Genomic DNA, 25339 nt, shown 5'->3' on the forward strand with positions numbered 1-25339 from the left:
TGATCGTTACACGCTTCGGCCACTGGAAATGGAACTAAGTCTGGATCTGGAGGCTCAAAAGCTGATCGGCCCTGGTATCGTCAGTCGCGCTCGAGACATTTGCATTTTCATGCAGTGAGGTCGATGGAAGGATTAGATTGTGGCAAGTCAAACGCGTGAGTCGCAGCTTCTTCGTTGACTCAGCTAGCTACTACTTTGTGCGCGTTGGAATTATTATGTCGACGATTTCAAGGTTTAATAGGCAAGGTGTACTCACAAAGGCAAGGCGGGATAGGTACACTTGTCTGCCCATGTCTCCCTATCTGGGTAGTGCGTGTGTCATGGTTCGCTACTTATAATCTCACACTTTTTCGTTGACTCTCTGTACGAGCACTAAGGTTGATGTCTGTTCGAGGCTCTGATACCCAGTCCTATGGGCATATTCGCACTAAAATACTAGCGTCACTATACCTAAGCACTAACCCTAATTTTGACCCGATTATCGATAAGGAACATTTTTTAGATCAACGTCTACAAGGAATGAAGACATAACTTTGCGCCCATTACATCAGCTCTCATACCCACGATCCGACATACAACCCATCTGATGGAAATTATCACACGTAGGTAGTAGCTAGTCTCGAATACTTAGAGAGTCAAAAATAGGCACAACCTACTATGGCGCATCGCCCGACCGTCAAAACGACCTACGCACAAAGCCGAACAATACAACCAATATATACTGGTGGTAGTATAGATCTCAATGAGGAAGGTAGCATTCTTGCGACATGCTTGGGAGAAGATGTTCTTATTACGAACCTTAGTTCAGGTCAGGAGCTTGCACGTATTGAAGGCGTAAGTGGCCATGCTATAGAGCATCGTGTCTATGTCCTGACGTTGACCAATAGTGTAGGACGGTGAGGTAATAACCAGCCTCGTATGTGAGTAAATTCTGTTCAATATATAGACCATTTGACTAATCTCTTTTAGTGACGCCAAAGTCAACGCAATTGATCATATGTTCACGATCCTTATCCATGCGGATATACTCACTGCGCAAAGATGAGTCCCTTGAGGAGAGACTTGTCGCAGAACTCAAATACACACTCAAACCACATACAGCTCCTGTTGTTACTACTGCTGTGAATCGGCATGGATCGCACCTTGCTACAGGTGGTGCAGATGGAATTGTGAAGATATGGGACATTCAAGGAGGGTTCAATACACATAACTTTCACGGTCATGGAGGTTTAGTCACTGCACTACACTTCTTTGAGGTTGAATCGCCAGCGGTCGGGACGGAGAAGACATCCGATAAGCGAAGGAAGACTCTGGATGAGCAAGCTGGTATTCGACTTGCTTCAGGAGCAGAGGATGGAAAGATAAGAATCTGGAACCTGTCAGAAAAGTCTAAAGCATCAAGTGTGGCGACACTTGATTCTCATGTAACGGTTGTGAGGAGCATTGACTTCTCACCGGAAGAGAATGCACTCGTGTCCGCAAGTCGCGACAAGACAATGGTTGTTTGGGATGCCAGAACATGGAAACCCAGGATCACGGTTCCAATACTGGAAAGTCTCGAAGCTGTTGGATTCATGCAAGCTGGAACAGTGGTCTATACTGGAGGCGAGAACGGGCATGTCCGACTGTGGGCTACAGATGGCGGGCGCGAATTGACGGGAGCTCAAGAGCCCTGTTCCGAGACCGATGCTATTGTCAATATCCTGCACCGGCAAGATGTTGTACTCTCTGTGCATGCAGATCAAACATTGGTTCTCCTGTCCAAGGCTTCACTAGCCCAACTTGACAGAAGTAAAATGATAAAGCCTCTAGAAGTCATCAGAAGGATATCTGGAACGCACGATGAAGTCATTGATCTTGCGTATGTAGGAAAAGATCGGTCATGTCTAGCTCTTGCGACTAACCTTGAGGATATTCGAATCATATCGGTAGCCGAACCAGGGAAGTCAAACACACAGCATGATAGCTTACATTTTGGATCAGACATTGCGCTCTTGAAGGGACACGAGGACATCATTATATGCCTTGATGTTGACTGGTCTGGGCACTGGCTAGCAACAGGGGCAAAAGACAATACAGCTCGACTTTGGCGACTCGACCCTCAGGGAAAATCGTTCACTTGTTATGCAACGTTTACCGGCCATGCTGAATCGCTTGGAGCCATAGCATTACCACACACAGTTCCGGCTATAAGCTCTCAGGCATACTCACACCCGCTCGAGCACCCACCGTCTTTTCTGATAACTGGCTCTCAAGACAAGACTGTCAAGCGATGGGATGTGTCCAAGTCAGATAACAGCAAGTCTTCACGAGCAGTATATACACGTAAAGCGCACGACAAAGACATCAACGCCTTGGATACGTCTCCGAACGATTGTCTGTTCGCCTCAGCATCTCAGGACCGGACAGTCAAGATCTGGGACACAGAGTCAGGAGAAACTATTGGTGTCCTTCGAGGCCATCGACGAGGTGTTTGGACTGTCAAATTTGCGCCCACCGGTATACCATCCATCGAAGGAGGCGGGACGCGTGGAGTGATAGCCACAGGCAGTGGAGATAAGACTGTCAAAATTTGGAGCCTAGAAAATTACAACTGTCTACATACCTTTGAAGGCCACTCGAACAGCGTATTGAAGGTGATTTGGCTACCTATCAAGGTAATTGATGCGCGAGACAGACGAGGAGCACAAGTAGCATCGGCAGCTGGTGATGGTCTTGTCAAAATATGGGATACTCAATCAGGAGAAGAGGAATGCACGTTGGACAACCACATTGATCGCGTATGGGCTCTTACTGTGAACCCAGAGACCAATGTTGTTGCATCTGGTGCCGCAGATAGTGTCATCACGTTCTGGAACGACACAACCAGCACAACAGTATCAGAAGCTGTGACCCGTGCGACAGAACGCGTCGAGCAAGATCAAAAATTACAGAACCTGATACACTCCTCGAACTACCGGGAAGCCATCGTCCTCGCACTTCAGCTCAATCACCCAGCACGCCTATTCTCTTTGTTTCAATCAGTTGTGGAGTCCGACCCTCACGATGAAGGCTCTATGTCTGGTCGTCTTGCAGTAGACGAGGTGCTTGGGTCACTAGCGGATGAACAGTTATTTCACTTACTCATGAGACTGCGCGACTGGAATGCAAGCGCTAAGACATGCCAGGTTGCCCAGCGCATATTGTGGACAATTGTCAGAACCTATGATGCAGAAAGACTTGCTAGCATTAGGAGCAGAACTAAGGGAAGGGAACAAGTACAGATGAGAGATCTGCTTGATGGCATAAAAGCGTATACCGAGAGACATTTCAAACGTCTGGAAGAGATGATAGACGAAAGCTTCCTCGTGGACTTTACCTTGGCGCAAATGGATGGCTTGGGTCTTGTGAGGAACGTCATTAAAGGAAATTCTGACAGCGCAGGAAACCCGAGTGGCGTTGACGATATAATCATGGTTGAATAAGTAGAATATCTACCTCTGGTGTAAACATAAAATCATATCAGTTTCGTGCACGTGAAATTCATATATGTATAACTTGTGGAGTGATAGTCATCATTTGTATGCTATATAAACTCGTAAAATACTCCATACACTACATTGGTATCTCGATATCAGTACATTGTTGTGCCACCAATGGTACGATGTTAACGCTGGGTACGAGTAGTCACCGATTGCTCTCGTAAACCACACTCAATTCTCATAACTCTAACCGTTCCTATAGCTCAAAAAATAAACCACATTCTGGGTAAGATTGAAAGAAAAGATATTCCGATCTGTATTCTGCTAAATATTTAAAGTATATGAATAAAGTTAGGTATAGTTACGGATTTCTTTAGTGAGGTCTTGACCTAAAAAGAGCCTACCCGTCGGCGTTATTGTGTTATGATTGGCCGAAGTCGAGCGCTAGCGGTCGATATCCGGCATCGAAATTTTGAGGTCGCGCGTCGGTATAATATTAGAGAAGGGAGACAACTTTGAACAACCAAGCTCCAAACCCCTACTAAAGCCTTGAGATACGCATCATGGTTTGTTGTGTTATCTTGATGTTCGAAGCATGAGCTAACTCCACACACAGTCTCAGAATCCTACTCAGATCTTCGCGGACGATGTCACGGAGGAGAAAGGCGAGAATGCGCGTCTTTCAGCTTTTGTTGGTGCTATAGCCGTCGGTGATCTTGTCAAAAGCACGCTGGGTCCGAAAGGCATGGACAAGATCTTACAGTCTGCGTAAGTGTACCGGGGACGCATACGATAAGACTATATTCTCACAACTATTGGCAGGTCTACGGGCGAAATCATGGTCACGAACGACGGTGCCACCATCCTCAAGTCAATCGCACTGGATAATGCTGCTGCGAAAGTCCTAGTAAATATCTCAAAAGTACAAGACGACGAGGTCGGTGATGGCACTACGTCAGTAGCTGTACTTGCTGCGGAACTGTTACGCGAGGCGGAATTCCTCGTGAACCAGAAGATTCACCCACAAACGATCATCGAAGGCTATAGGATAGCAAGCCATGCTGCACTGAAGGCGCTCGAGAATGAAGCTGTGGATCATAGCAAAGATCCAATCGCGTTCCGTAAAGATCTCATCGCAATTGCGCGGACTACGCTCAGTTCGAAAGTTCTCAGTCAAGATCGCGAACATTTTGCGGAGCTAGCGGTGGATGCTGTTCTTAGGATGCAAGGCTCGACTGATTTGACGCATATACAGATCATTAAGAAGGCAGGAGGAAAGCTGAGGGAGTCATATCTCGATGAGGGGTTCATCCTGGACAAGAGATTTGGTGTCAACCAGCCGAAGCGGATAGAGAATGCCAAAATTCTAGTCGCGAACACATCCATGGATACAGATAAAATCAAGATATTCGGCGCGAGGGTAAAGGTAGACTCCACAGGCAAGCTCGCTGAGCTGGAGAAGGCCGAAAGGGAAAAGATGAAAGGCAAGGTCGATCGCATTAAGGCCCACGGAATCAACTGTTTTGTGAACAGGCAGCTCATCTACAACTGGCCCGAGCAGCTCTTCGCCGATGCCGGGGTATCGTCCATCGAACACGCAGACTTTGATGGAGTCGAACGACTAGCTTTAGTGACGGGAGGAGAAATCACATCAACCTTCGATCACCCCGAACAGGTCAAACTCGGACACTGTGATCTGATTGAGGAGGTGATAATTGGAGAAGACACATTGATAAAGTTCTCGGGCTGCGCCGCAGGTAAGGCATGCACTGTGGTTCTACGCGGAGCTACCGAGCAACTACTTGACGAGGCAGAGCGATCTCTGCACGATGCCCTTGCCGTGCTATCACAGACAGTCAAAGAGCCGAAGGTTACACTGGGAGGAGGATGTGCGGAGATGGTTATGGCTAAGGCGGTTGACCAAGCATCTCAAAACGTGGCAGGCAAGAAGGCACTAGCAGTCGATTCGTTTTCGAAAGCTTTAAGGCAACTCCCTACAATTCTCGCAGACAATGCCGGTTTTGACTCTAGCGATCTTGTGGCACGGCTCCGCAAAGCAGTCTATTCTGGCATGACCAATTCCGGGCTAGACATGCTCTCTCCAGGTGGAGGCATCGCAGACATGCGTGAACTTGGTGTGATCGAGAGCTACAAGCTCAAGCGCGCGGTGGTATCGTCGGCATCAGAAGCCGCAGAAGTAAGTTTGATTAATATGAAACTCTGCCCACGGAGAGGATTAACAAGATACCAGCTACTCTTGAGAGTCGACAATATCATCAGAAGCGCACCACGGAAGCGTGATCGCATGTGAGGAGATGTTATGGAGTCAAAACGTCAACACGACGGACCTGGACAGGGGACTTGTGCGCATTGTGGTGAAAGTACGGTACCTTTCGTGCCAAAGGCAAAGTAGCATCGGCAATCATTTCTTCATTGCATGCCGGCAAGCGCAGAATAATAATGTCTCTCCGTAGGCGACTTTAGAAGATACCATGTAGACCGAAAGTCACACAGTCCACGCTCCAAGTTACAGAGACTTTAATTGCATATGCGATATGCTGTATGAGATATAACTAGATCCGACCTCTTCACTCTCAATCAATCTGGAGCAATATGCACGTACTACAATGCAACATGCTGGTCGTATCGTCAGGACTGTACCAGTCGCTGGTTGGAGTACAAATTTCATTCAGAGGTTGGATCAGCAATGCTAAAAATGCATCACACAGCGTTAAAATGCCGATTCACCCCTTTCGTCGCGCTCACCGGATTGCTCCATTTTGGCAAACGTTAGAGTGGCCATTACTAGCTGCGTCTGAAGAACACCTAACGTGTTATTCTGAGTTCATTCGATCTTTGCAGACTTAACAGAAGTTAGCAGCATCATGGCGAGTGAATGTGTCCTGACGTGAGAGCAGCGCGATGAAACAGAGGGAAGATGTAGGGCTCTGATGGTGATCCGTGGGTGACAGGCGGGCTAGAAAAACCACCTGGCGGATTGGTTGGCCTGACCTGAGACGAGCGAACGCGATTCCAGAGTGTTCGCTAATAATGCTCCGCCTCTCCAACCACAAAACCTCCTCATTTGCTTCTTATACCTCACCCTTCACGTAGCGCAACGGCAATCCCAACGTCCATCACATTTATTACCCCTGGTCTGATGCTACATCCTCCGAATACTTCTAGCCTACCGCAGGCTCGACTCTCGAAACCGTAGTGCCGTCGAACTGAACCTACCAAAATGCCGCGAGGCCGACCTCGCAATCTAACCCCAACTCTCAGCTCCTCGTTGTTGACAGTCCTCCTCCTTTCTTCGCTTTCGACATTCGCCGCGACCGCTCCGCAGCAGCAACCGCAAGATGGCATTCCATTCGTCGGACAACATCACATAGTAGATACGGTAAGCCCGGATCAACATACCCACGCGGGCCGCATACCGTACCAACAGAAACGCAATCTCCCAGTAGCCGCACAGAATGAGCGCGCCGTTGCAACTCTGCCCTCTGCTCCAGCAGTCTCGCTTGCTGCCGTACATAGAGCGCCTTCCAGTTCTACCGCCGCTGGTGGTATTATCACGCGACCAGACAGTGCGCGGAATCTCCAGGACTGGGAGGTAGAGGACTTTGTTCTCTTGGCGACCGTTGACGGTCAGATTCATGCAAGAGATAGAGAGACGGGCCAGGAGAGATGGTCCCTTTACGTTGGACGCCCGATGGTAGAAACAACGTATAGCAAGAACAAAAGCTCTGATCCTGACGTGGAGTCCCAAGAGATGCCCTTTATATGGATTGTGGAGCCTAGTCAAGATGGGAACATCTATGTTTATACGCCTCAAGCCAACTCGATGCAAAAGTTAGATGTTACCGTCCAGATGTTAGCCGAGATGTCGCCTTGGTCAACCAGTGATCCCCCTATGGTATACACTGCCGAAAAACGAACGACACTTTACACTATCGATGCTCGAAGTGGGAATGTCCTGCGGCGGTTCAGCTCAGGGGGCTCGACCACGTACAACACCACCAAATGTGATCGTACCACAGGATTTGAACCTTCGAACAAGGAATGTGTAGGTTCCTTGACATTGGGTCAGATCGAGTACACCGTCAGCATACAGAACAGAGACACGGGCGAGGATATATGTACCATCAACTTCTTCGAGTGGAGTCACAACAAGAAAGACAATGATCTGTACGACCAATACTTGTCTACAATGGACAATAAGTACGTGTACAGCAAGTATGACGGTACCATATTCGCACTAGATCATACACAGCACCGTAAGATCTACCCGCAGCGTCCTGTATATACGCGCAAGCTCGATTCGCCCGTAGTTCGGGTCTTCGACGTCGCCCGACCGTACCATGATGACTCTCCTGATCCACCTCTTCTCCTCCTACCGCAACCACATTCAAATGTCGAGAATGAAGGGAAGGATATATGGGTCAATTGTACGGAGGCTGGCTCGTGGTACGCGATGTCAGAGTTCAATTATCCCGCTGTAACCGATGGAGCTTCCGAGGCGAAATGCTATCATCCTGAACAGCCATTTTTGTCTTGGTCTGAAGATACCAAATCGTTTTCGTCTAGGAAATCCTTGGTCGGCGTGCACTCCCTAGCTAATGAATTAGAGAAGATTGAGTATCCGGATGTGCCATTCATTGAGGCTGGGCCGTCCAAAGAAACTCAACGACCCACAGAGCCAGAAGTACCTTCAGACACCGCGCCTTTCGGCGCAGTTTCAACAGCAAAGTCATCCTTGACCATTCTTTTCTTGGCGATTTTAGTCCCTCTATGTTTGGCTTTGGCTCCAAAGGACGTTGTGAAGCAGATGTCACGAGACATACTGGGAAAGGTACATGTCAGTCCCGAAAAGAGCGACTCCTGCGGTCCAACTTTCCAAGAGCAACCGATCACCGTGGACCCTTGCATATCAGAGGATGTAGACGAGTCGAAACCTCGAGTTCATTTCGCCGACGAAGCTAACCGCTCTATGGAAAGCGGTAATTCTCATCAAGTCACAGTCGTCAAGACTGTAAGCTCTTCTCACGAAGATAGCGACGACATCCAACAAGGCTCAACTCATGCTCCAAAAAATTCGAACAGTGAAGACTCAGCTCATGAAAACGATGAACGCAAACCCAATGGAGATGACGCAGATCCTGATGCGACCCCTAAAAAGAAGAAGGCCCATAGAGGGCAAAGAGGTGGAAGAAAACGCAGGAAACCTACGAAGAGTGGCATCGACGATATAGCGGCCGAGCAAGACGATATCGCGAAAATCATTGAACAAGCCAAAAATGTGGAGTTGGAAAGTGGATTGCACCCTGATGAAATCACAATCAATGGTCGCAGTAGTGTCACAGACATTTCTGGCCCCATTCAACTTGGAAAACTGACAATCTACACCGATCGGATTCTGGGCAATGGAAGTGGCGGTACGTTTGTCTTTGAGGGCAAATGGAAGGAAAGAGACGTAGCAATCAAACGTATGCTGCCGCAGTATTTTGGTCTGGCCGAGCAAGAAGTGTCTCTTCTCCAACAAAGCGACCTCCATCCAAACGTCATTCGTTACTTCGATGATGAGCGAGACCAGAATTTTCTTTACATCGCCGTCGAGCTTTGTCAGGCTAGCTTGTGGGACTTGTATCGCGAAGCAGGAAGTGGGGAACCATTGACCGATGAACAACACGCACTTGTCACACAGATCAATAGCGATGTTCCAACAGTCCTAAAACAGCTCGCAGCTGGACTTGCCCATCTGCACAGCCTCCGCATTATTCATCGCGATATAAAACCACAGAACATTCTGATAGCATATCCACACAAAGGCCATAAAGGAGGACCACGTTTGGTGATTTCAGACTTTGGTCTCTGCAAGACTCTTCCCGACAATGTCAGCACTCTCATAGGCACGACAAATAATGCAGGAACAATCGGGTGGAAGGCCCCAGAACTCATTCTGCAGCCTAAAGAGAATGAGCGCAATAGCGCGAGCGCGGCACACAGCCGTGATTCAACGAGCTCGACCGACCTAGTCTCAGGTGTCAAACGTGCTGTCGACATATTCTCTTTAGGATGCGTGTTTTATTACGTTCTCACGAATGGCTCGCATCCTTTCGATGATGAAGAGGGCTGGGCGCAAGTTCGCGAGCTCAATATTAAGAAGAACAAGTTTAACTTCAGTCGTCTGGACTACCTTGGATCTGATGTTGAGGAGCCAATCGACCTGCTTCACTGGATGCTCTCGCCTCATCCAGAGATGCGGCCCACGGCATGGCAAGTCATGCAACATCCATTCTTTTGGTCTGCGGAGAAACGCCTCAATTTCCTGTGCGACGTGTCCGACCATTGGGAACGTGAGCCTCGCGATCCTCCCTCTGTACACCTGACTAGGCTTGAGAATATGAATCTTGAGGTTATCATGGACCGATCCAGAAAAGGTGGTTTCCCAGATTTCCTCGCCCGTCTTGATCGGAAGTTCGTCGACACTCTCGGCAAACAAAGGAAATACACAGGCGATCGTCTACTGGATCTGCTACGTGCTTTCAGGAACAAGAAGAACCACTACGAGGACATGCCTGCCGACGTCAAAGCCAAGGTGGGACCACTCCCGCATGGATACCTTGCGTATTGGAATTCGAGGTTCCCGAAGCTACTAATGGCGTGCTACAAAGTTGTGATGGAGTGTGATCTGCAAGAGCAACCGCGATTCCTACCGTACTTCACGGGCGAGTCGTGAGAGGGTATATCACAACATCTTGCATCGGTTCCTAACATACATATCGCTTACATAGGAATGGAGGACCGCTAAATGACGGTAGCATTCTGATCAACTCTATTCCCCGAGATATTCCCCGTACAAAGCACTCCTTTTTCCCGGTCGAAGACAAGCTACGCCACTCATGAATGTGCTGTGATTATACACGAGATCCCCGCATCCGTCCTTTAGGCCCTGAATGCGCACCTTACTCATTCGCTACACAAGACTTCAATGTTGTAGTGTCATGTGCTGGAAACAAGACGCGAGAGCTCACCATGTTGCGCATCTTTCGCCTTTGGCTAGTCAGCGCAGCTAATAGTGGAAGGCACGTTCGATACTTGCCGCTGGCGACCTGACAGAGGTGCGGAACATTGACCTACCTATGAGTTAGATGAGCGAATTTTTGAGTTATCCTTCCCGTGATAGCTGGCCTGTATAATATGTACGTTCATCATTACTGAAACGACAGAAAAAATATTATGAAGCACACGACTTAGGATGTATCTAACCCTACCGAGTTCGTGTGTATTAGAGATCTCGTCGGTATTCTCCCACTAAGCAGACTGTCCTCTCTTATATGCCCGTGTGCTATCTACACATAATCACACACGACCCCACTACTTCCACTCACGGCACAACTCGTCAACACTGTGCCACTCTGTTTGATATCCAGTATACTAGCCCCCGTCACCCCAACCGTTGCACTTCCAGTGCTCGCACTCGCGCCCGTGAACTCCACCTTCCCGAAATCCGCAAACGGGACCAGACCCCCGCTGCTGCTAAAGTCCTCGACGATCCATTCAGCATTTGTCTCACAGAGATGCGCGGACTGCGCGGTGAACGTGTGCGTGACAGTCTTGCCGGTGGACTCGTTTGTGACGGTGGCGCTGCCGCCGGACACCGAGGACGCGGTGACGGTCATGGTGATGGTGTTGCCGGCAGAGATGGGGATAGAGGCAAAATTATAGGCGTAGTCTGGATACCATTCGTACCAGGCGTCGAAGCTGACAGTGCCTGTGGTGGTTCCTCAGCATTCTGACAGTTTGAGGGGTATTGGTGTGCTTATGGATGGCTTGTTGAAGTGGGCTAATAACTTACTGCCTTGGACATAGAAATCTACACCCGTCTGCAGGATTGACGTGCTACATGTGTCTCCATCGATTCCGACCCATGCGGACGCGGCGTACTCGGTTTTGGACGAGCCGCCAGAGGGGATACTGGGTGTGGGCACGACGATAGTGCCGGTGACGGACTTATAGCCCGTTCCGATGAGCACAGCGCCGGCCCAGTTGGTAGAGTATTCGGCGTGGGTAGTGTTTACTGGGATGCCGACATGAGTGCTGTCGAGAGTGGTCTCGACAACAGGAATTGGGGGATTGGATTGGCGTTGAGCAGCTCGTTTGAGATGGCGATCGCGGCGTTGGGAAGTGAAGGGGGCAGCGAAAGCCGGGACAGTACACAGGATGGTTGTCAGAGGGGTGGAAAGTTTCATGGTGATGGTACTGGGTAATGAATGTATGATCGGATGGGCGGTATGGCTTTGATATACGTTGTTTGGGGAGCTGGAAGTGTGAGGGTTGAGACTGAGAGGGAGCGAAGGAATATATGGGGTTATATAGACATGTTGAGAGATAGTATTGATACCGGACAACGCTTCACTGTAAGCTGTCCTATCGCGCGTCGCCAAGGGGATCATAGTAGAAGGAGAGATTGTGATATCGAAAGGATATGCGATACAACCCTAGCCCATATTCTGGGAGATGGATCATGCACCTACCTTTTCGAGAATCAACATGCCAACACTGGAGGATCACAGTTTCTAGCGAGATCCTCGGGCCCCATGTGATCCGATGTATTGCTGTATATACGGGATCGCTCAAAGACATGCAGGACGCGCTTTGTTGGTCCCTGTCGAGGATGAGGTCGGGGTGTGCAAATGGTTCAATGATAATGTTCCAGCTGGGATCTTGCCATATATTGTGGTCTAAGGATAAATAAGTGTTCGAGTGGCCTGGTGGTAGTATTAGATATGGCGTGGCAAACAACTCGCGACCTGTGCCACTCAGCGAGGCTATCCGTGCCATGAGTGGTTGGACTGTCCATATCTCTTTCTGCAATATTCTTGGTACAGCCCTTTGAACATGACGTGAAACCCAGATCCCTAGCTGTCAAGTGACTCGTTTCGGCACACGAGATGGCATAGGTTGGGATTGTGTTTGACTGAAGTAGGCTGCATTCGTGGACTCAGTCTAAGTATGCAATGATCCATACAAGTTCCAGACGATCAATTCCCCAAAGACAACTTTGAGTGCTCATGGCTAGCCAATCTTCTGCATGCACGAGACGAGAAGTCGTCGTGAACCTGGTTACCCTTGTCAACAAGATACGCGCCGAGCCACATGAAGCTTTCACAAGCATTGCTTGTTCACCAGAATGATGGCAGTCTCCTCCCATGGTATGAGATAAGCTTTTATAAGACCAATCTTGTTGTTAGCCAGACGAATAGAGTAGATGATCAGGCGAGGACTATAAGCGAGGCAGGGACGTGGTGCTTAAGAGATAAGGCCGATATAGCAAGTTTCCTATTCCAGCTGGACTCCCGTAGGCCCTAGGTGTTTTGCCATCTTTTCCAACCATGGAAAGCGAGTTCGCGATGGAGTATAGGTCTGGAGCTTCCAACACACTTTTGAGAGGACATATACTAGTTTAGCACACGCAGAGAAACAAGAATCGTCTATTCAGACCTTACCAGCATGGTTTGATATTGTTCTCAATCTTGAGAGGACATGCATCTGGATTTAATGGAAGAACTCAATAACCAACGAAATATCGTTCAGAGTCGCCACGTGAACGATCGACTTTGAACTACCCAGGTGATCTGAGAAGTTGTTGATAGACAAGCTTCACACGGTATTAAAGTAGGGAACGTGACGAGCATCGCTTTGTAACATGACATTCAAATTGGCGAAAGGAAAACAACAGCGAATTCTGGAGAGCTGAAGTTTCACTTGGTTTGGACTTAATTTTCTGGTAGTACTTCGATCACGTGATATTGTCCCTCCTTAGCTCGGGCTGAACTAAGCGGCATGTGCAGAAGCCATCAAGGTCCTCTCCCAATCCACGACTCTCTTGACACCTCAATATGAAGGGTACATGGTTGTTAAGCTCCCTGGTGGGCATCTCCCCAGTCCTTGGAAGATTGTCTTCGCTAGATGAGCACCAATTACTCCCATATCATGAGGTCAGCCACGAAGCTCAAGCTGCCCAGGTACCTGTGAACGAGCTTCACAAATCTAACGCACATATCCCATTGCTTGACACAGCTTTCCGCGAGAAACTGTTAGACCTGCACAAGCATCTTGTCGAGATTGAGTCTGTGTCTGGGAACGAGCTGATGGTCGGAAAATGGTTATGGAGATATCTCATCAACAATGGCTTCTCGGTCGAGAGACAGGAGGTTGAGAAGGATCGATATAATATTTACGCATGGGGTGGAAACGAGGATGAGAAGGACGATGTAGAGGTGATCTTGACAAGCCATATCGATACGGTACGTGCGATTCGACGGCCATTGCTTCTTGTCTAATGCCACCAGGTCCCACCATTCATCCCATACAGCATTATCGACAACGGTACATCGATTGCTGGTCGAGGATCTGTCGATGCGAAGGGTAGTGTTGCTACTCAGATCACCGCCGTATTGTCCCTCCTTGCAGAAGACAGTATCCCACGTTCCAAGATCGGCCTGCTCTACGTGGTCGGGGAAGAAGTCAACGCAGCTGGGATGAGATTTTTTTCGTCTTCTCCATTGAATAAGAAAAATTACACTGCCGTAATATTTGGAGAACCAACTGAGGAGAAGCTTTGCAGTGGTCATAAGGGTAACTTCAGGCTCGTAATCGACGTACAAGGAAGAGCTGCCCATAGCGGCTACCCCTGGCTTGGACTCAGTGCCAATGATGTGCTCGTTGAGGCGCTCAGCATCATCAAGGGGCTAGAGTCTGGTCAAGGAGACGGTCTGCCATGGGATGAGGACATGGGAAACACAACGGTAAATATTGGAAAGGTGGAAGGAGGTGTTGCTGCGAACGTTGTGGCAGAACATGCAACAGCTGAACTACTCTTTCGCGTTGCAGCTTCTACGCCTGAGAAGATTGCAGCTAGTGTTGAGCATGCCCTCAAGGATGTGATCAAATATACTAGAAGTAACGGCGGAAACTTTACTCTCGACACCAGTGGGAAAGGCTCCATCCCGGTACACTTGGATTGCGACATCGATGGCTTTGAGTGTTTTGGAGTCAATTACGGCACAGACATTCCTCACATGGAGCTGAGTCAGCAGACCAAGAGATATCTCTATGGACCTGGCAGCATTTTCGTCGCCCATGCAGCGAACGAGGCGGTCAAGATCAAGGATCTTGAACAGGCCGTATTGGATTACAAGCAGATCCTATATGGCATTTTCGACAAAGAGCAGATGAAAGGCAGGCTCGAGTTGTAATCGTCGCGCTGGCACCAACCGTAGCACGTCCCTGGGGGTACAGCACCAACAGAGATCTTGGTGGGGTGACGATATCCCGCAATTGAATCTGGAGAACCCCAACCCGGGATTAATATACGCGTACTCAGTCAGCGTTCGCGTCTGCAGAAGTTCAGACAGGGTTTGCTGGTCAGAGTGTCATCCTTTGCTGGAGAAAATTGACGATGACTTGTCAACAAACCATGCGGAGACGAACGGAATGAGTGAGGGGTGAGGTAATGTTCTCGGGCTAGAAGCTGGGGAGGCTTCTGTAAGCCAATCAGTGCCGCGACTGTTGCTGAATAAACTGGAGCCGCGTTTGTTGGTGCGCCAGCTTCATTGTACCATTTTCCCATTGTCCCGCATTGTTTTCTTTGGCCCAGCCCGCTTGACCATGTTGAGCACTGCAACTCCATTCATTCTTCTTAGGCCGATGATGATTGCGGTATTTGATTTGTTCAGCCAGGCTGCTTTTCGGTGAACCAGCCGCCGGTTTTGGCCGTCTGGTGGGCTGCTTAGAGAGCTCTGGTGGGGCAAACACCGACAGGGCCTGAGTATCGGGTACTGTAGATTGGAATACCCCTCCAACGCTGCCCCTTCGTCATAAGAAACCCAGCTCCCCACCCACCATCAGGGCACACTTCAAATTTTCATCTCCTCGTCCTCTTCATCTCTCTTCATCCTTTCCATCCTTTATCTTAGGCAGCGTCTTCGTCAATCAATTGTCGAATCCATTCAAGCTGATCTACGCACACTCTGTCCATCATGCCTATCGCAATTGCCAAGGCCGACTCCCTTTTGGAGATGTTCAATCTCAAGGGTAAAGTCGTTGTCGTCACCGGTGCCTCTGGTCCGAGAGGTATGGGTATCGAGGCCGCCCGTGGTTGTGCTGAGTTTGGCGCCAACGTCGCCATCACATATGCTTCCCGTGCCGAGGGTGCGAAGAAGAACGTCGAGGAGCTCCGTTCCAAGTATGGCGTAAAGGCAGAGGCCTACAAGCTCGATGTCGGTGATTACAAGACCGTCGAGGCGTTCGTCGCCCAGGTTATCAAGGACTTCGGCAAGATCGATGGCTTCGTCGCCAACGCAGGCAAGACCGCCGACAGTGGCATCCTTGACGGCACCCCCGAGGCCTGGGAAGAGGTTATCAAGACCGACCTGAACGGTGTCTTCAACTGCGCCAAGGCTGTCGGTCACCACTTCAAGGAGCGTGGCACTGGTTCACTCGTCATCACCTCCTCCATGTCCGGCCACATCGCGAACTACCCACAGGAGCAGACCTCCTATAACGTCGCGAAGGCTGGCTGCATACACATGGCCAAGTCGCTCGCCAACGAATGGCGCGACTTCGCCCGTGTCAACTCTATCTCGCCCGGCTACATTGACACTGGTCTTTCAGACTTCGTCGCACAGGACATTCAGAAGCTTTGGAAGTCCATGATCCCCATGGGTCGGGACGGCGACGCCAAGGAGACCAAGGGTGCCTATGTCTACTACATTTCCGACGCGTCGACCTACACCACTGGTACTGATCTCCTGATCGACGGTGGCTACTGCTGCAGGTGAAAGATCACATGTGTTTCGCAATGAGAAAAGGGATATATGCATCAAAGGCTGAATCATGTCTTACTGGGTTGTACTGAGATACCATGAAGTAGCACAAAAGACAAATGAGAGCCAAGTTCAGTATATGCCTCCTCTAACCAGTGCTCCTCTGTCTGCCTTACTTTTAACTTTACTGGTCGTAGTAAAAAGTGTAAATGAAGAACTCTTATGTGTTGTGTAACAGAAGATACATTGTAACCTTAACACAACACATGTGATCCAGTCAAGGAATAACATAGATTCCTTCCGCGAAGGCACTCTACATATCGAGGCTCAAACGCCCAGCCGCCGTTAGATAGATCAATTATGACATATAACAATATTCTATAGAAAATTACTTCTGCAGTAGAGTTATACTATTGAGATCCTATTAATCTAGTAAAGAAGACTATACTATTTGCTTTTTGGATTAGAAGGATATCTTAGATAGTAATCAAGTATTACTTTTGTAGATAGATATAGCTTTATAGATCTTATCTGTCCGAGACATATATAATTAGAAGTCGTGTCCCTAGAATAGCTATCAAGGAATAGAAACCTTTATCTTCTATCTATACATAGAACTACCTTATAGTTACTTAGTGTGGTTTGATGAGATTTCAATATAGAGATAATTAATAGTGTTTCTCGCTCATTATGAGTGCTCGACTTCAGGGAACTTACCTCCAGGCTACCATACCTGTACTAACTGTGGTGTGATGGTAGCAACTGCTGCACGCTTCACATAGCGCAGATACAACTCGGTAGCTGTCTGTCGAGCCTTCAGTGTATTAGCAATGAATGTACTCTAGCGAGGTGTCCACACGAGCATCCTACTAATCATTCCCTGCCTATCTTGTCTACCATCTAAATGGCTTTCTTTGTATGGATCGCTTATAACTTTTATCCGGCACGCTAAAGCAGATGGTTTCGTATGTCCTTCCGCAGTAATAGGTTTATTCCTAATCTGTCTAAGTGGCCGTCAACGCGGACGAAAGCCCCATAAGTCATAACACGGGCCAATACACTAAAGGGAGCCGCCTCCAATTCAACGCGTTTCCGGGAACGAAGACATCAATCTTAAAAACCTAAATAAGCGTATTGCTACGTTTTTGAGCCCGAGGAACAAGGTGACATAGAACCTGAATTGTTGTTGCCAGCTGGTGAATATTTGTAGGGGGATTTCAAGGATTTAGAAGGCTCAGAATGCCGCAGGTGGCGTAGGTATAGAGTAAGCAAGCACTTCCTTCACTTGCTTACGTAGAACCCAATAATCTTGGCACATAAAATGCCAACTATTCTTCCTCTTTTGATATTACGGCTAGATCATATAAGAATCATCAGGCCTTATGATTAGGCATTAAACTTCATATATGGGCTTGGTAGCTCTGTAAAGTCTACGTGCTACAATTATAATAGATATGTCACGATAAGTTATAGTAACGATTTAATAAAAAGTATCAATCACAACCAAGAAGTAAAGTTACGTCTGGAGATACTAGTGCCTCTTATGAACGAGGCGTACGTAGTCTACCACATTATACTACTCACGTGTTCTAAGCAAGACTAGCAACGCGATGTCCTAGTTCGTAATGTAATAAATTATATTGTATATCTCCTTCCTTTCTCTGGAGATGACTCAATGCTAGAAACACTAGAATACTTAAAAAGCTAATATATGATATGTTAGAAAGGTAGTAAAGGAATCCAAAAGCGGCTTCTAGTAGTAACCCTAACTCTTTTGCACAACTCCTAGCCCAGCCTCCTTACAGGGGTGAAACACGCCACACCCGTCGCCGATGCTGATCACCATACGTCCACCCGCCAAGCCGCGCCACGAACCCACACACCAACTACCCCCTGCTGCACATCATCATTTCGAAATCCCATGGTAGCGTAAGTGAACACATCAGCACTTCGCCGCCAAGATGTCGCTGGCTACACAATACATATACACCCGCCTCCGGCAGGCTGCTCCATTCTTGTGCATTTGCTCTGCAATACGTGTTGGCTTTGGTGATCGCAAACGTGTATGTCCGCATACGTCATTGAGAGCGCGGCATGAATGTCCTCGGATTTTAGGCCTATTCTTCGCTGCTTGTAGTTTTGATCAGTGCACCTGAGTGCGCACGTCGTAGACCAGCTGGCTGATAGGGTGCGTGCTGGGAGTTGAAGGCGATATCACATGTCCGATTCGAAAGGTTGCAAGGTGCGTTGCCGCCAAAGTCATTGCCCTCGAGCCTTAGAAAGGAATCCAAACGTGTTTAGTGAGCGACATGTATGAGCCAGAGACCACTCGTACCGAGGACAGGCTCGTTGTGACGGACCAGATATGAGCAAGAAGCCACGAATAATGCTGAGAGAGAACTGACTATTTCTTCTATCTACTTATTCTATCCCCCTACAAATGTGAAATGAAAGGTGTATATGCCAGGATCGCTAATGATCAGATGAACTGCTCAACCGACTGTCCCTGACAGCGTCTTCCTCGGGCTATGCATGCGCTATGCGAAGAATGAACCAAGTGCGTCGCTAATACCAGATCAGTCGGTAAAATTGAATAATCTATGTGGATATCTGAAAAATAAGAAACAAAACCGAGACGTTCAGCGAATATGCCCTCTAGTCTTCAACGTCCTCGTCCCGACCAGGCCAAAGGATATGATTCTTGAGGATTGCGCGGATTTGGAATGACACAATGATGAGCCACATAAGAACGATGACTACCGTCATTGAGTTTCCGACGTATCTAATTGCCTCGTTGTCCAATGCGTTGCCAATGCTGATGGTCGCAATGGTAAAGCCAGTGTTTGGGAATACACATGCCCACATCCCAAGATGGAAGAATTTAGGTGGCTGAATGGCGACGGCTATGACAGTTATACAGAAGAACCAGAAAGCCAAGAGCCACAGAGAGATGGCGCATAGGGTCGCGACAGTCCGAAATAGAGATGGGTCCACAGGATTACCCAGGATGTAGATATCATCCGGTATCGCTTTCGACATACCGATAAGAGCGAGAGCAGTGAAAGATGGAGGACCAACGCCAATGAATAAAGCCGCTCGATGCTCGCGATTAGGTAGTCCAACCTGCATCAAACGGCCGATAAGGTGGGCGTACATGAGAATAGCAACCCAGAAGCCCAGACCTTGTGCTGCTAGACCAGAAACAAGCATGGGAAGTCGCATCGACACGGGCTGGTCGATGGCAATGATCGAGGCAATGGTGCCAGAAAGCATGCTCGGGAAGATTGGCAACAACCACGACGGCATCATCTTGGTCAAGTGATAGTCGTGCCCGGCGAAGAGGTAAGCGTACTGTGCGATCGCTAAGCAGAACGTTGCTACATAGTAGACCCAGTACGCAAGAGCAATGCTCATAAGCAGCCAAGTTGACGCAGGACTTTCGCCCCCAGCACGAGAAGGTATAACAATGAACCTGTGAGTCCCTGAGATGATAGTTGCGATTGTGAGGAAGAATGTTGGGACGAAAAGGCCTTCTCTTTCATGCCGGATGGAGTTCATAAGGTCGCCCGGGTGCGCTATGAAGCGCACGATAAGCGTTATGGTGACTCCAGCAAAGATGGTCAGGTTCAGGCCGTAGAAGAAGACACCAATCTCGAACAGGCCAGGAAAACTGTGAGGCTGACCCTCTAACAGCGTAGCAATACCACCTGTGCTCATAGTCAAAGTATACCTAGATTAGAATCAGAAATCTTCATTTAATGATACTTCAATGTAGGAAGATATACCATGCCCACGTAAAATGATGGATCCTGTCTTTGGCGGAGAGACCAGCGAAGGGACCACTTGAGTCTACACTGTTGTTTCTGGAGCTGTCCGAGTCGTGGTGATCTTGCTTTTCGACATCCAGAGATCGAGGAGTCGATTTATTGGGCATTGATGATCTCCGCGATGGTACAGGTGTTGGCTCTGTACTAGAGTAGACAGCATTGGATCTTCCTGGTGGTTGGCGGTGTGGTAGATATGATTGATCCTGGTCGCTCGTGGTCATCGAAGACGGTTGGTATAGTGGCTTCTCCGACTCAGTCGGCGAGACTGCTCTCGAACAATCCATCATGTGCGCGAGTCTACTTGTCTTGCTCTATGAACGGGGGTTTAGTCGATACTAATGTAGAGAACGGTTTTTCAATGTATGTGTATAAAGTGATAAACTATGAGGTTCGAGTGAACAATGAGTGTAGTGAAGATGTTACGAATGTGGGGGTAATGAATGTGGGAATTAGGAGTATATAAATGCTCCAGAATGGCAAATCGACAAAGAAAGACGGAGGGTTTAGAAAAGATGGCGATGATGCGTGGGCCATGTCGCCTCTAGTACACCATGCTCATATATGCATTGGTACAATGCAAGGTTTGGAGATCCCGACCATTTCCTAAATATGCCAAGACTACTCGGAGGAAGCTTTGTGTCTTGTCCAGCGGCGGCGAGCGCAAGGAGTTTGATTTAGAATTCGCCTAGCGCCAGTATCGAGCCCATCCTCTCGTGCCCCCCCTTAAAATCTTAAATTGTGCTCAGGAAGAAGCAGTAAGAAGGCCTCAATTGACTGCATTTGACCGAACGAGCATCTGTTCTTCGATAAAGCATATGAAGAGGAATCATCATCGGGTGTCCAAGGCGGCATTCGCGATCACAGTACTATGAAATTCTGAGGTGTGGGCGTACGTGGACGTGGCTATTTCCTACGTCGATCTTGGGTAGGCGCCAAGCTGCGATAAATGACATTTGAATGCATAAGAGTATTAGTTGTGCATGTCCATTGATAGATCTGCGGCTTTTGAACGACTCGAAACGACATGAGCAATAGGCGTGTACGACGCCCGTGGGTACGAGCGGGGCGGAGGGGATCAAAGCGTCTATAAGCGGGCCTCTCTTAGGTATGTATTATGATTTGGGCATCAAATGTAGAGAGGAAAGCTCAAGCAAATTGGTACTCTTATAACATGATCATATTCTAGCAATTCAGATCATATGAATGCGATAGAGTCACCTTTCTGTCAGCAGACCCATGTATGCGAATGTTGTTTGGTGTATAACAATGTAAGGGTCTATAAAAAAAATAACGAAGTAGGAGATACCGGCATGTCTTGACTGTGGAAGTGGCTGTTGTGGCTGTTGCTATCCGAATCCATTCCCGTCTATGTTAAACATAGCAGGCCAAGACGCCAAGAAGTAGGCGGCAGTCAACAGTGGACACCCGCCATCGCCCTGTACCTACCACGGGGCCGCCGTCCGCCCGCTTCCTTCTTGGAACCCATGTACCACCACCACTCAACAACCCTCAACGAGTCAACAGCATGTCATTGTCTCATTGCCGCCACACGGGTCCGTAGCAGCCGTGAAGCCGCCACACTCTTCAAACGTCAAAAGTGGGTAATAGATAACTTGGCGTGCCAGACATGTCAGGGAATAGTATCCTATACCAAGTGCATTCCTGCTTGGACCGCGCTTCCCTGGGCCACGGTCGACCAAACTTCGCAGGGCCACAAAGCATCATCTTGTAACGTCTCTATAGACTAGGAAGAAGTATATGGCCGCATCTGATCAGAGCTTGAGCTCCGTGATCCAGAATAGAGTTAATGGAGCAGCTGAAGCCGCCATCCTTATCAGAACTCACACCATTCATGACGCCTCGGCCCGAGTCACTTAGCTCACCCTTGAGTTCTCCGTCAAAGAGCAGAGCGCCAACCTCATATGGTAATACAGCAATCGATCACACCAAGGTACCCATCGCTATACAAAGAGGTGGAAAAAATCTTCAATCCCGATTGATAATTAATTGACGCATTGCTAAAAAAAAAAACAGCATAGACACAGCCCTAACATCAAACAGTGTACTATCATTCAGGGTAATTAGTATCCATCTGTCAACCTTTCTCCAAGCTCCAGCGTGATCGACATAGCCTACATGCGTATCTCGCCAGGAAACTTAAACTCAGTCACACCTATATGTGTTGCGCGGGTGGTTTGAAGACCTCCTTTAGACACCACTTTTTTGAGACTCCCAGTGATACAGATACTTTGATGTGACCCTCCACGCCGGACGATCTTCAGTTCCTTCAAGGTGGAGTTCATAACACTTCACATATACATCATAGAATTCAAAGCTTCGACGCAAGATCTGCCAGTCTAGCAAAGTATCATCCCTAAGAGCATTCCATGTATGTCTTAATCATAATATATGTGTACAACTGGAGCTATGACAATGTCGGACTCCAAGATGTTTGACTTCCACTGTATGTTTTGATGGATCAGCCAGACTAACTCATCTGTAGATATGAGCTCTTCTCAACACTAGTAATCTTTAAGCTTGATCCTGGAGCCACACGGCGAGATGAGCCCACGGTAGGATTTATGTTGGGCACTGGGAGCATCCTCACGAGCCAGTGATCCCAGCAACAGCACGGCGACGCAACACAGCTCACAGCTATCGCTACAGAGATTTACACAGTGAATCTGCTCATTTTGGCTATTTGACAGAGTCCTTCAATCTTATGTTACGCTAAGAAATTGACACTATGTGATAGCAGAGTGATAGTACAGTATTGCATATTTATTTGGACCACCGGTGACGGTCCGAAAAGACGACACTGTTGATGAGGGGAGGACTAGCATATTGTCATACTCGCTTGTATCACTGACATGTGATTCCAACCCTACCGTTGCTGCATTAGAGAACATGTATAAAAGTCTAATTAGCTGACATAGATGTATAGCCCTGTTTCGAATGAAAGCCAAGTTCATAAGTATACATCGCTTCAAGAGGCAGTGCTGTTGTGAGCCTAAATCCTCGCGTGTAGAACCATACTCCAGTTCTATATATAAGTCTACTCAATGGACTGTGCTAATCAGATGTACTATACTATGGAAAGCCAGTCCATCTAGCAATTGAAGTACGCACCGCTACCAATGCTGCCTCAGACCACGCTCCAGCGCTAAGCTAAGCTTAGTGCATACACACTGAGATAAGCTAGGATGGTACGCCTATCGTTCGAAATTTCGCCGAGGGCCATAGTATGACTTGCGGCGCACTTCATACTCCAGTCATAATGCGGTGGTCTGAGATCTCAAGATATACGAATGCAAAGTGTGTTTGTAACTTATTCAACAAAGCCCCTATCAAGAACGCAAAAGTTCGCCGAGGCTAGCCAGCACATGTGCGGTGTGAACATCCGTGGCATCGGACGATCCTTGTAAGTACGAACACTATGTCTCCACCCGAAAACTGGAATCTTCGCTGCACTTGTCTCAACATTCTGATAAGATCAACTCCCGTCTCTACGTCCTTCGATCGTATTCCATCAAGGATATCAACACCCCACCATAGCCCCAATTTCCTCGCCTGGACACATCCACCCTTCCCGGCCCGTCAAACTATCGCCAGCAACGGTCATAGCAATCCACAACGACCCATTCCTGTCCCCACCGCCTGCATTAACTGACCAGGTTCCGCCACGCGCTAACCAATATATGGAGCTGCTTGAAGGCAGCCGGATGTCTTGAAACCCGTCCTGTTCAAGATTAACCACTGTGTACTGTAGTACGCTTCGGTCCTCAAGGACAGAATCCAGTTCGCTCAATTGGCGATAGAATCGATACCGAGACTGGTAGTTTGGGCATATGTCGACGAAAAGGTGTATACTGGGGTGAGCTGGGGCTTGTTGGTATGATGATAGGGTATAGCAGAGAGATCTCTATGGTGATTCCGGTCGTACTGGACTGTGAGTGATGAAAATCAGGCTTGATCAATATGTTTCTCAGTCTTGTGGCGTCGTGAAGAAACTTGGACTCGCTTTGCTTGGCATCAATGACGGAGACGTTGGCGATGCCTCCAAGAAGTCCGTCTACACGCGAAGTGTCTTGCGAACATCAAAAACTCGAGGCTTTGTCTGCCTAGACTTGCTCGAGCGTGTCGTCTCTATGCTACCTGGTAGAACATATCCGCGCTGATTGCTAAACAATCGCACCCCAGAACGAACGAAATCTGTGGTATAGTGAGTGTGGCCAAAAATCCACACGCCCACATTCCTCCAAGCTTCACGGTCAGAGATGAGATCGGTTGCGAAAGCCGAACTCCAGGGATTCTGCTCATGGTTCGGATGAGATGTCCCGCACATCGAAGGTGCGTGATGGGTCACGACTAAAGCCGTCCGTGTTCGGCTCCGCTGACTGGATACTGGATTGGTCTCGTTCATTGAGGATACTGCTCTCTTTAGCCAGGTGTAATCAGACTCAAAAGCTTTGTTGTGGTCTTCAACAGTCCAGTCGCAAATCTTCTGGAAATCTTTCACGCGTGATTGAACTACTTGCATTGATTCTTCAGGAATTTTCGACCAAAGTGTACAGCCTAATATGGTGACTGCGGAGTTGGGTACATCAAAACAGGCCTGATGGAGGATGACAAGCTTGCAATCCAGTATTGGCTCATCCTGAAGTTTCTGGGCCTGCTCTAAGCCCGCCGCATACGACAATCCATAAAATTCATGATTGCCAAGGACAAGAAATATCTTTTCGAATCTGGCTTTATGAACTTTCAGGAATTCGAGATAAGGTTCATAGTCGATGAGTCGTCCAATGTCGCCACCAAGTATAAGATACGGCGCTTGCGATATGATGTTATATGTGCTGTATTGCTGGCCGATTTCGAGATGCAAGTCTGAGACAACTTGGAACGTTGGTGATAATGACTTGGGTAGCAAGTACCGGAGAAGTTTGTTCATGCTCGCGTTCTGTGGAGCCACTAGCCCTCGCTATAAGCGTGAGCTTCTGTAATCCAGTTTCGAGTTGTATCCGCACCCGAAGAACTGATGTGATCAATGAACGACGTGAAGTGGCAATCAAGAGTTCAAAATTGTGATGGCAACAATCACAAGCCGCTCAGACGTCTGTTGTGACTTTTACGCGACGAACGAAGACATGGTGCTTGGCATTACACGTGACACCCTTGGACCCTTGCTTCAGCCACCCACTTGCAGGTGGATTGTAACCGCTCC

At 48.2% G+C, this 25339-nt stretch overlaps 8 protein-coding genes across 8 annotated transcripts; 5 read left to right on the forward strand and 3 right to left on the reverse strand.

The window, feature by feature from the left end:
• Positions 1-657: 657 nt before the first annotated feature.
• Positions 658-3464, forward strand: EJ05DRAFT_437768 (WD40 repeat-like protein; the record flags this gene model as incomplete). The annotated part of the gene is made up of 3 exons (XM_033741804.1): positions 658-834; positions 893-920; positions 970-3464. 3 exons carry the CDS (start codon positions 658-660, stop codon positions 3462-3464), a joined length of 2700 nt encoding a protein of 899 aa, XP_033601817.1.
• A 282-nt stretch (positions 3465-3746) lies between these two features.
• On the forward strand, positions 3747-6092 carry EJ05DRAFT_463978 (T-complex protein 1 subunit beta). The gene is made up of 4 exons (XM_033742735.1): positions 3747-4027; positions 4078-4229; positions 4284-5658; positions 5713-6092. Exons 1-4 carry the CDS (start codon positions 4025-4027, stop codon positions 5770-5772), a joined length of 1590 nt encoding a protein of 529 aa, XP_033601818.1. The 5' UTR covers positions 3747-4024; the 3' UTR covers positions 5773-6092.
• A 432-nt stretch (positions 6093-6524) lies between these two features.
• On the forward strand, positions 6525-10185 carry EJ05DRAFT_451641 (kinase-like protein; the record flags this gene model as incomplete). Its single annotated transcript, XM_033742394.1, has 2 exons — positions 6525-8166; positions 8290-10185. Coding segments are annotated over exons 1-2 (3360 nt in total), but the record flags the coding sequence as incomplete, so codon positions are not given.
• A 321-nt stretch (positions 10186-10506) lies between these two features.
• On the reverse strand, positions 10507-12196 carry EJ05DRAFT_344118 (putative aspergillopepsin). Its single transcript, XM_033740939.1, has 3 exons — positions 11999-12196; positions 11320-11783; positions 10507-11235 (listed from the first exon to the last, which is right to left on the reverse strand). The coding sequence occupies exons 2-3, from the start codon at positions 11711-11713 to the stop codon at positions 10814-10816; spliced, it is 816 nt and encodes a 271-aa protein (XP_033601820.1). The 5' UTR covers positions 11714-11783; positions 11999-12196; the 3' UTR covers positions 10507-10813.
• Positions 12197-13363: 1167 nt separating this feature from the next.
• EJ05DRAFT_499782 (Zn-dependent exopeptidase) lies at positions 13364-14722 on the forward strand (the record flags this gene model as incomplete). The annotated part of the gene is made up of 2 exons (XM_033746899.1): positions 13364-13771; positions 13817-14722. The coding sequence occupies 2 exons, from the start codon at positions 13364-13366 to the stop codon at positions 14720-14722; spliced, it is 1314 nt and encodes a 437-aa protein (XP_033601821.1).
• A 609-nt stretch (positions 14723-15331) lies between these two features.
• Positions 15332-16784, forward strand: EJ05DRAFT_343851 (mannitol dehydrogenase). The gene has a single exon (XM_033740938.1). It carries the CDS (start codon positions 15506-15508, stop codon positions 16304-16306), a length of 801 nt encoding a protein of 266 aa, XP_033601822.1. The 5' UTR covers positions 15332-15505; the 3' UTR covers positions 16307-16784.
• A 2162-nt stretch (positions 16785-18946) lies between these two features.
• EJ05DRAFT_492665 (uncharacterized protein) lies at positions 18947-20225 on the reverse strand (the record flags this gene model as incomplete). The annotated part of the gene is made up of 2 exons (XM_033746049.1): positions 18947-20021; positions 20077-20225. 2 exons carry the CDS (start codon positions 20223-20225, stop codon positions 18947-18949), a joined length of 1224 nt encoding a protein of 407 aa, XP_033601823.1.
• A 3764-nt stretch (positions 20226-23989) lies between these two features.
• EJ05DRAFT_344151 (ser/Thr protein phosphatase superfamily) lies at positions 23990-25300 on the reverse strand. The gene has a single exon (XM_033740941.1). It carries the CDS (start codon positions 25064-25066, stop codon positions 24191-24193), a length of 876 nt encoding a protein of 291 aa, XP_033601824.1. The 5' UTR covers positions 25067-25300; the 3' UTR covers positions 23990-24190.
• Positions 25301-25339: the final 39 nt, after the last annotated feature.

The sequence above is a fragment of the Pseudovirgaria hyperparasitica genome (genome assembly GCF_010093815.1).
Source record: "Pseudovirgaria hyperparasitica strain CBS 121739 unplaced genomic scaffold EJ05scaffold_6, whole genome shotgun sequence".
Classification (NCBI taxonomy): Eukaryota; Fungi; Ascomycota; class Dothideomycetes; order Acrospermales; family Acrospermaceae; genus Pseudovirgaria; species Pseudovirgaria hyperparasitica.